The 10,333-nt window shown below is 31.2% G+C and overlaps 1 protein-coding gene across 3 annotated transcripts; it reads left to right on the plus strand.

Moving 5' to 3' along the window:
• The first annotated feature begins 244 nt into the window (after window positions 1-244).
• Window positions 245-10,046, plus strand: LOC130642000 (vesicle-associated membrane protein 3-like). Of its 3 annotated transcripts, none has more exons than XM_057449056.1 (8): window positions 245-402; window positions 3,300-3,369; window positions 5,931-5,972; window positions 7,679-7,711; window positions 8,276-8,306; window positions 8,396-8,554; window positions 8,728-8,779; window positions 9,165-10,046. In XM_057449056.1, coding segments are annotated over exons 2-8 (345 nt in total). In that variant the 5' UTR covers window positions 245-402; window positions 3,300-3,367; the 3' UTR covers window positions 9,191-10,046. The 3 variants fall into 3 exon arrangements, with proteins under 3 accessions (XP_057305039.1, XP_057305040.1, XP_057305041.1); XM_057449057.1 differs by having other exon boundaries at window positions 5,931-5,966; XM_057449058.1 differs by lacking the exon at window positions 5,931-5,972 and having other exon boundaries at window positions 247-402.
• Window positions 10,047-10,333: the final 287 nt, after the last annotated feature.

Below are 10,333 nucleotides of genomic sequence, written 5' to 3' on the forward strand. Positions count from 1 at the left end.
CCTATCTACTATGGAAAAAATATGCATCTATTATATGTAGCGATAGAGAGTATTCTAAGCTAAGGGCTATGTGAGATATTATGGTTCATTATGTTGGTTAAGACCTATCTACATGGAAATATGCTTGTGTTGTTAGGATGTCGGGTCGATTTTTGTTAGGTGATTCAGTCGGCGGCTGTCGGAATTTTTGTGTCGTTACAGATATAACATGTTGTACTCCTTAGCCAGTGCTAAATGGAGTCGTAGCCGTTAACAAGAGGAGAATAATATTGGTCTGCGGGCTAACCCAGAGTAGTTTTATTTTCCTTGTCCCGACTTTAGATTGATCAGCGAAAGCTAGCCAGGGTTGGTAATCATCAAAAGTCAAGGAAGGAGGAAGAGAATCTTGACCACACAAATAAAGTTAGTCCATTTCTTGTTTAAGCTTTGTTGTTTTAAAACAGTCATTTGACTATATAAGTCAAAAGAGTCTCCACTTGGTCTGAAAATTTCAAAAAAAAACTAGAAAAATTATGTGCTCGTCATGAAGAAGGGAAAATCAGTCAAGAATTCCATTGATCAAAGCCCTGAATTTCTTGGGTCTTATCAGCCTCATGCAGTAACATTTAAAGTTGTCACTGACAATCTTTCATGATTTTTACTCGCACAGAGAACAAGTGTGCGAATACACAAAACACTTTCAGTTGAGGAAAAACACAGATTTTTCACCGTCAGAGTTACAAAGAAGAAGCTTTGATTAAACAAGAACTAGTAGAAAAAGCAGGACTCTGTTGCAAAGCCTACAAAAAGTGCTAGACTGTATAAGCTCTTTGACAGATTTGCCCCTTTTAATTTGGGATGTTTTTGCTTATGTTTATGGTGTCAGCTTCATATTTAGGACTCTTAGGTCTTTTGTAGATAGATAGATAGATGTGCATATTTTACATGGCTAGCCTCTAGATGGTATTCTAATTCTGAAATTGCGTATGCAGGGTGGCCACACCTAAAATCTCTTAAATTACATAAAAAATTGAAGACCCTTTACAGTCTCCTAAATAACCTAAAATTCGAACCCAAAAATATGTCTCCTTTGATTGCAATGTTCTTCCAACGAATTTTTTTTTATGATTCGAGAATTTATTCAATGAGAGTGCTAATGGGCCAAGCCTACCAATTTATTATTTATTTAAAATCCCAACACTTACTGTTTAAATGACACTTTAGTGCATATTAAACTTGTTTCCAGGCATCTAAGCATGGCTACTGTCATTTAGGCAGAATACAGTGATGGTAGCATGATAACAAAATTTTATATTTTTCAATTACTGTAACCGTTTACTGACCTAAAATATACATAAAAAGTTACGATCAAAGAATAGGGTTTGTCGTGTGACTCTAACACAAGATATTTGTGAAGTCACAAGGAAACCTGTTTAAAAGGGACAGCATGTCTGTATAGTTCAGCATCAAGTCTTTTGCCACACGTTAGTAAAAGTTACCTTAAACACCATACTATGGTGCCATTTTTACTAAAAAATAATTAAATTCGAAGACCCATAAGTTAGCCATGTATGTCTAATTTCACCTTTTGAAGGTCTCTTATGCTCTTATGAAAATTGATTAAATATGGCTAATATTAATAGAATTCTGTTAAGAGGGCAGTAAAATGCGTAAAAACCAGGAAACACTTACAATGAAAATATAAGTCCTAAGAATTAAAATATGAACTGCCGAATATATACTCAAATTTTTCATTTCCCAAAATGAAACACTTATCTTGTCTATTTGATCATTCCTATAATATATTAGTCATCAATTTTATTTTTGTTGTCAGTGATGATGTCATCGATTTGTAATTTTTGTTTGATGTAGAAGAAGTTTTTAATGACCATTAAGGTTACTGTAAAGGAAAAAACTCACTTGATGAGTAGTCTCAAAAAAAAACCTTTTAATTTATCAATACTTTTATATATTTATTTTTTTGTTTGTTTCTGAATGCTAGATGAATTTGTTATTATATATAATCATTCAAAAAAAATGCATATTTTTTTCTTTCTGTCGTCATAATTCGCTAGTTCGGGAACTTTTTGTGCATAATTTATTCAGCTTTCCATTACCGAAAATTTCAATGAGTCAATAGGGAGCTTTCGGAAAAAGAGACCAAAAACATATACTTTCACCATCGATATATATATATATATATCGATGGTGAAAGTAAACTATCTAAAAAATATTATTTTGCATATTTTTATACGGGAGTTCCATATCATGCATAATGTTTACAAAAAATATGCAAAAGTCGTTTTGTATATATTTCCTTGTAGGTGTGAAGGATATAACACCTCTGAAAAGGCTTTTTCTAGAAAAAAGGGATAATTGAAATATTTTCATGGAATATAAAATTTGTCATTTAAAAGAGAATTTCTTTTTCCATATATCATGAATTTTTTGCAAAAAACCTCAAAAAAAATTTGTTTCCTTTACAGTAACCATAATGTTGTAATGAGTCATCGTTAACCCCTTCCCATTTCTAAATTTGTGACGTGACCTTTAACAATAATGACACTTTTTGGAAAAAAAAATTGAGTTTGACCTGTCCAAAATAGCCACTTTGTTCCTCTACTGTCTGGGACAGGTATTGATTGTTCGTCTTAGTAAAAAGTGCAGTCAATTTTGTGAGACGTTGACTTTGAGATAATATATATAGCTATATATAGTACAGTCCATTTTAAAGCAACAGATCTTCACACAACTGTTCATTAACAGCCTACTACTGGTCACATGTGTCAAGAAATTGTATTTTCATAATGCTTCAGGTGATTACAGGGAAAAGGAAACCCCATAATTTTTATACAAAAAACCCTGCAAGCATTTGACAAGAACCAGTAATTAAAAGTATATGTTTACAATAATTATGTAATACAATCTAGTTCATACATATTTAGTCTTATTACTTATTTATCTTATGGCTACATCCCTAAACTCTACTAGAATAAGGCATTTAGATGTTGACCAAAGAGAATATTTTAATAACCCCTGTATTTTTTCTGTGTGTATTTTTTCATGCTACAGATCCACAAAGTAGTATAATTGTAATAAATTCCTGTGGATTTTCAGTGTATTTTAGTAATCCACAACAACCCATTTATAAACTCATGACTGATTTAAATGGCATTCGGATAAATTAAGAAAAAAAGTAAGAAAAGGATGCCATCAAATATTACGTTCGAGTCAAACCTTGCAAAAAAAACTGAATCTTGTTACAACAGACACTGCAGACTGTAATTATATTTGCTTAACATGACAATTTCTTTTTTTAGAACATTGTTTGGAAGAGAACAAATTTCGTAAAGACACTACATAGCAGGGAAGAATAAACAAAACCAAAATGTAAGGGTATATTTTTTATTGTTTTGCAATTTATCATTGTGTTAATTTTCACATTTTTAATGTATGATGCAAATTTACCAATCAAACATCATACAGTATTCCAAGATTAATTTTTCAAAGACTCCTTATTAGCAAGATTTATTGTTTCTTGGGTTCGTTGTAAATTAGAGTAGTATTTAAGATACTAGTCGTTTTTTAGCCCATGGAATATTTGACAAGTGTCGTCCATCATAACTGCATATTTCTAAGAAATGCTATTTTGTACATCCTTGCTGCCTGTTCACATGAAGTAATGAAATTTGTTTGGTTATTACTATAATTACAGGTGCAATTATAATGGTGTTTTTGATTACAAAACCCCTAGTTTGGCTCACAAATGGACAGTATTATTGCCTATCGATTATTTTCTACAATACATGGCAATAACATAACTTTATAAAAGTAAAAGTTGGCTTCAACATTGCTGCCAGGCAGAAAACCTTGAAAGTATACAAATATCCATTCAGCAAAATCTAAATGTGTGTTAAAACAATGTGGTGTGAAAAGAATTATATTTGCATTGAAATTTCGAACTATTGAATTATTTATTGGTATTATCAGTGGCTCAGCTTTGTACCAAGAAAATTTCAAATGTTGCTGTATTTCTGGAATTAGACTTCTGAAACTGCCACATTTTGATTCTGCCCAAGATGAATCTAAATTTAAAATTTTACTTTTTTCAGAAGAGTATAATTTAAAGATTGAAAGCATTGTTAAGATTTTTGCATTTTGAGAACCTTATATGCTTCCTAGGTCTTTTTCCTTATGTATCTACAGTAAAAATCAAAGAAGCGACAAAAAAAAGAAGTTATTTTAGACAAGAACTAGTTATCAATCATTATGACTTAAATTAAATTCTATTTTCTTAAATACTTTTCCTTCTTAGAGTTTATAAGCCATAGTTTAGTTATCTTGATTGCATTCACATTTGCTTGTACAAAATATTAACCAGTAGCAATTTTTATGCTGTTAATACAAGAAATCTGTAGTGTTCATTTGCCAGGAAACCATGATGGCAGGCTTTAATAAGGCTTTAATAACATAATGTAAACAAATAACGTTGCTGTACACAAAGTTACATAACTATATTTTTTCAAAGCTACAAACAACAGCCATTTCAGCTCTTCTAACAACTTTCATTCATTTGCATTTCTAATTGAAAATATGAAAAACAGCACAGCAAGAAACGTAATAGCTGTAGTTGGAATAACTGTAGTATAAACTGTAACACAAAACAAAGCATCTTTTATAAAACATCGCTGGCGAAGACTCATGTTGTCCCTCGTTTTCACATAACCACAATTAATTTTCTATACATGCCAAGTTCAGTCTATAATTCCAGCTTTTCGTAAAATTTTTAGTACTAATTGACAAAACAGCCTATAGAATATAGGCTGTTTTGTCATATAGAATATGCCTAAAATGTTTTTTCCCAGCATCTCTTAATGGGACTTTTGCTCTTTTTTTCTCTGATAGGCTCATAATTTTATAAATTTGGCCAAAATTCACAAAATGCACAAATGGGAATAGCAATCAAAATAAGTACAGTAAGGTACATTCATTGCAGGCCTGGTCATGAGTAAAATGACCTGTGTGCAGTAGGTCACTAAAGTTGCGATGGCATGCAACAATCAGTGCATGACTGTGGTCTTTTTAATGGTGCAATGAAGTATAGTAGGCGTACAATTCCTAAAAAGCTCGCAAAGTTTTGAAGTATTTTTACGTTATTGAATAAATATTAAGTTGCTGTTGCTACATAATAGAACGTCTTCACTGAATGAAAATTATTCAATTTTTAAATCTTAAAAAATGCTTTTTCGAACACGTGTTTAAACAAAAATGTGTATTATAAAATCGAAGGAGTATAATTAAAACAAGCTAATACATTCAATAAACCACCAGAGATAATTACAAAGAAAATATAAACAACAAACCTGGTGTGAGTTTTCCGGCTTTAAAACCTGTCGCGGGAAATTTCTGTTGTGGGGGCTCAGTAACGAGGATTTCACTGGTCAGGTAAATTATTTAATATGTAAATTACAAATGTTAAAAATTTATATGACAAAATGAGATGTTCTCTTCAATGAGCCAACATTCATTTGTTTGTGTGACATGCATAACCTGAAATTGGTACAAATTTAAAATCTTATCAACTAGAAATAATTTTTATTTTAACATCGGAAATCAAACTGTTGATTTTTTATTTTATGCATCGCTCTCAACACAGGTCCTGAGGCGTGCTAGACACCACACTCCCAAGTTTCTTTTAGGTGTGTGATGAGGATCGCAGGCCTGTATTGTGTTAGAAAGTGTAAACAACTTTAGAAAGGGATTCAAAAACTAAAAATGGTAATGCGGTTTTTTGTGCACCAAACGTGCCTTTGAAATACAAAAAAAATGATAAAAAACTTTGAGGTGCACATTTTTATGTGTACATCAATGCATGGTTATGTTTATGCACTCATTTCTAAAGTTTAAATACAAAATGTTAATTTATTATTGGTCTTTCTTAATAATTATAGGAATGAAAACACGCGAATCAGTGACCAATCATCTCTGTATGGGTAACGTTAATGTTAAAATTTGTTTAAATAAAGTAACAAATGATTTTTAAAACCCAGCGAATCCCTATTTTACATATTAAATGTAACATTGATAAAATTAAACTATACGTTAATACTTTTAAGACTGTTTTTTCTAAGAATTTAGAAAAATTTTTTGTGAATGACCAACTAAGAATTCAGTCCCAAATCTAAATTTAGCATCTTGGCCTCTTAAATTTAAATAAACACTCAATTTTAAACTTGAAGAATTAGTGCTCCATAAAAATATACTTTCATAAAACACCTTTATAAGTTGGTCATTTATAGTACAAAGTAATAAGATAACTCAGAAATCGGAAATGTCTAACCGCTAAATCATTGCAGGTCTGGTGAGGAAAAAAATGTGATCCCTGTAAGATAACACACGTAGTTAGAATTAAATGTCAATGTGGTCACAATATACTAGTCTCCATCCAACATTGTAGGTTAACTGTACAGCTACAGGTAAAGCTTACTTCTAACTTCAAAACTTTGTGTGAAAGTGTTGGAATTCTGTGTGGGAATCTTTATGTAATAAAAATATTTGGTTATAAAGCTTAAAACTTTGCTAAGGCATTGCTCACCTATAATGTCAGCCATTTTTTCAATATCTGGATGACAGCTGAAAATATATATGCATGTCAACTATAAAATCTGATATCCCATTTTTTAATCCTAATGTGAGGTACACGAGATCATTTATAAGTAGCAAAATGTTTTAGGTGGCAGTAACCCTTTAAAATTTCTGCTGACACACCAATTTTAGTGTTAATAAAAATCATGTTATTATGTATTGAGGCCTATATTTTTAGGAAAGAGTAAAAAAATGGTATAAATAATACACAGAGTAAATAATTCAGCTATTTGGACAGCTAAAAAGGGGTCACTGCCACCTAAGTAAAAGAAATTACGTATGAGCAAGGTTTTTTTAAAAACAATTCTAAGCTCTGTCATGAGATTCCTTTTAGTAGGATATATGCTTGTGTTGCATATGTTTTACGTGTCTTTACCTTTCTAAAAAAAGTTTTCACAAGACTTCGAACTGTACAAAAATGCTTCAGTTTTCCATTATGTATATACTGTATATACTATAACTTTTGGCTTTCAGGGCTTTGAAGTATGTTATATCACAGACCCCCCCCCTCCCTCTCATCATCATTGCTTATTTTTTTTCTTTCCATGAAAAATGAAAAAAATCTTAGCTAAAGGTGAATGTGATGAATGTCTCTTGAGCATATTCAAAAATATAAAGCAAAGAAACCTCTTATTCCTAGCAGGTTAGCGATAATAACATTTAAGAAGATTTAAAATTGGTGTGTAGCTAAAAATCTCTATAATATATAAGTAAATCACAGCACGTTGAAAGGCGTCTGGACACTTTTCCTTACCATGTCTGCTTGTTAGATTAAATGTTGCTGGGTTTTAAAAATGCAGGTCAAAATATAAGCGTTTAATAATACAAAAAATTTTATGCATTTATGTAAAAATATTTTATTAAAAAAATGCTCTACCTTAAAAGAATTAATTTTCAACAATTCGCGAAAATTAAGTCCCTTAACAATTAAAATGTCATCAAATCCTTTTATCGCGAAATTTGCGAAATTTAATCCTCACAAAATATAAGGACTTGCCAACTTTGCAGAAACTAATTTCCTTAAGGTAGTTCATAATTGATCATTTTCTTGCAGGTCAGGCGAAAAGACACCAATAACTGGAGATAGGTATGTTGTATTGTCACAGTGCAATCAGTTTCTTTTCTATTTTATAATGTACATGTATGTCAAAAAAGTTAGTTACTTAATTAAATATTTACAATTTGGTGTAGGTTGCCAACATGGTATATAGTTTTTTTGCTGTCAATAGTTTATTATAATTTATAAAAGTTCTTTAGTTTGCATTTAATTTCTTCCTTACTTTTATGCATTGTTGATTTAATATTGTTGGTTTGATTTCGTGAATGATGTTTTGGAATACTGTAGCCTGGTTTAACTACTGCCTCTGAGTTTTTCTGAAGCTACCTTGTTTACTGTATTTAAATTATTTAAAATGCATAACCAAGATACCATAGTGTTAACATGACTGCTGAAAAACATTTAACACCTTTTTCTGTCTCATTGATAAACATGTGAAAGATGTCTGCCTCGTTAACAGCACTCATCTAGCGAGTATCTGTTGGTACAAAGGACGAATTTTATTCTCTTGCACGAAATAGTTCATTCCAACAAAAATTCAGTTCAAACTCATTTTTGGTTAGTGAAAAATGTTCATGTTTTCTCCTTGTATAGGCTGGGCCAGACGCAAAAACAAGTCGATCAGGTAAACAATACTTTGTAAAAATGACCTGTAACACATTTCAGAAAAAACAGAACTTTTTGACCATAACAGATGTATTTTAAAACTTTTAGGTTGTTGATATTATGCGACAAAATATGGACAAAGTATTAGAGAGAGATACAAAACTGTCTGAACTTGACAATCGTGCGGACGCCCTTCAAGCAGGTGCGTCACAATTTGAAACCTCTGCTGGAAGGTTAAAAAGAAAAATGTGGTGGCAAAATTGCAAGGTAAGCACTTTTTTTTTAAACATTGCTCTTAATTCTTCAGATATTTTTTCTTTTAATTTTGATACAAATCAGTCACTAAAAAGCCTGAAAATTCAATTAGAAATGTTATAGGAACCTTTTTCAGCAGTATTATTTACATAGTTTCGCATAGTAAGTGTGTTTGTGTTTTTTAGATGTGGATCATTTTAATCGTAGTTATTCTTGTTATCATCGCAATTATCGTCAGTAAGTGCTCCTTAATCTCGACATCAAACTTAAAAATATTATATTACCTTAAATATACTGGCATAATGACTCACAACACCCCATGTCGTATAGCTGATACTTCTAAACCTACCCCTTCTAGATTTATAGGCACGTGTTCTGTTGCGTTGTGTTAGGTGGACACTTCTAGTTAACCACCTTTATTCTTTTTAATCTACTGGCAACACTAGTTGGTTGGTCGTTTTTTGTTTTTTTTGAATCAAGCCTAATTTGATTCTAGTTTTTTTAAAAACGTGATTCTCTTAGTTTCTACGATCTTATGAACCACATGTTGATCGGGAAAAATAAGTTCTGTTTTCAAGAGATGTGCATACAATTTTAATGGCGTTATCTTTTTTTCTTATAGTTTGGGCTGTTGCTGATAATCAGTAGAAAGCTGCCTGTTGTTTTTCCGTGGTCAGACGTACCGTTTTGTATTATTAAATGATTCTTGCTCCCCTTTTTTGGCATGTGTAATTTTGTAGGATATTTATTCGGGTTCTTTTTTTGTTCCTCTTTCACTGTTACAGAAAGTTTCAAATTATTACCGTTTTCTCCACTTCATTCTGCTGTTATTTTATAGTAATGTACACATATGTCAAAAATGTTGTAAATTAATTTAAAAAATTCACAATTTGGTGTAGGTTGCCAACATGGTATAGAGTATTTTTTTGCTGTCAATCATTTACTGTAATTTATAAACGTTTTTTTTGTTTGTTTGTATGAAATGCATGGTGCTGTAGCTTAATATATTATCTTTGAAGCACAAATTTCGAATTGAAGCGAATAATTTGCACACAATAATGTGTGAAGCACTAAAAACATTCGCATGACAGTAGAATTCACCAATGTGCTGTTTAATAAAATACAACCATTGAATATCATTTGTAGTGTGCGTGTTTTTGTTGCTTAACACAAATCTCCATCCATTTTTCATTTACAACCAACCTACTCGAACTTACTTGCGTCTTTTTGACAGCAGAAAATAATTCTTAAAAGCTATGTTTTTGAAATAGTAGAATTGTAGTGGGTGCAAAATTTCTTACAATGTTATTGTACCCAAAAAACTTCTAACAAGCCCAAGTTAAACGCTTTTCTGCTTAAATAGCTAGCTTGCCCAAGTGTTTTGTCTAGTCATCCTAAAAGTGAGTTTTGAAGGTGTTGATTTTGACGAAGCATAATATTGTAAAATGTTTATTATTGGGTGATGTAGCTATATCTTGACATAAATACTGGTTAATAAGAACAAGTTTTTTCTTCTTTATTATTAGTGGTTATTATAATGTTCGAGAATAGGTTAAGATCAATTACAAAGTAAAGAGGAATGATAAGGATGACTAAAGACGAATGAGTCTTAAAGCAATATAAGCATTTCTTGAGCCAATGATCAACTAAATAGTCTAAATTTTAAAAGTATAATTATATTACACAACTCTGCAGAAGCTCTATTACCTAAGAATTTAATTTTTGCGAGAGCTATTTTTCGCAAGAACTATTTATTACGAGAAGCATTTATCAAGAGAACTGTTTTTCACG

Source organism: Hydractinia symbiolongicarpus, chromosome 4 (assembly GCF_029227915.1).
Source record: "Hydractinia symbiolongicarpus strain clone_291-10 chromosome 4, HSymV2.1, whole genome shotgun sequence".
NCBI classification, from domain to species: domain Eukaryota; kingdom Metazoa; phylum Cnidaria; class Hydrozoa; order Anthoathecata; family Hydractiniidae; genus Hydractinia; species Hydractinia symbiolongicarpus.

Coding starts and splice junctions, on each gene's coding strand:
- LOC130642000 (XM_057449056.1), top strand. Junction 5,973..7,678: donor GACCAATCATCTCTGTATGG/GTAACGTTAATG, acceptor ATTTTCTTGCAG/GTCAGGCGAAAAGACACCAA. Junction 8,307..8,395: donor CGCAAAAACAAGTCGATCAG/GTAAACAATACT, acceptor TAAAACTTTTAG/GTTGTTGATATTATGCGACA.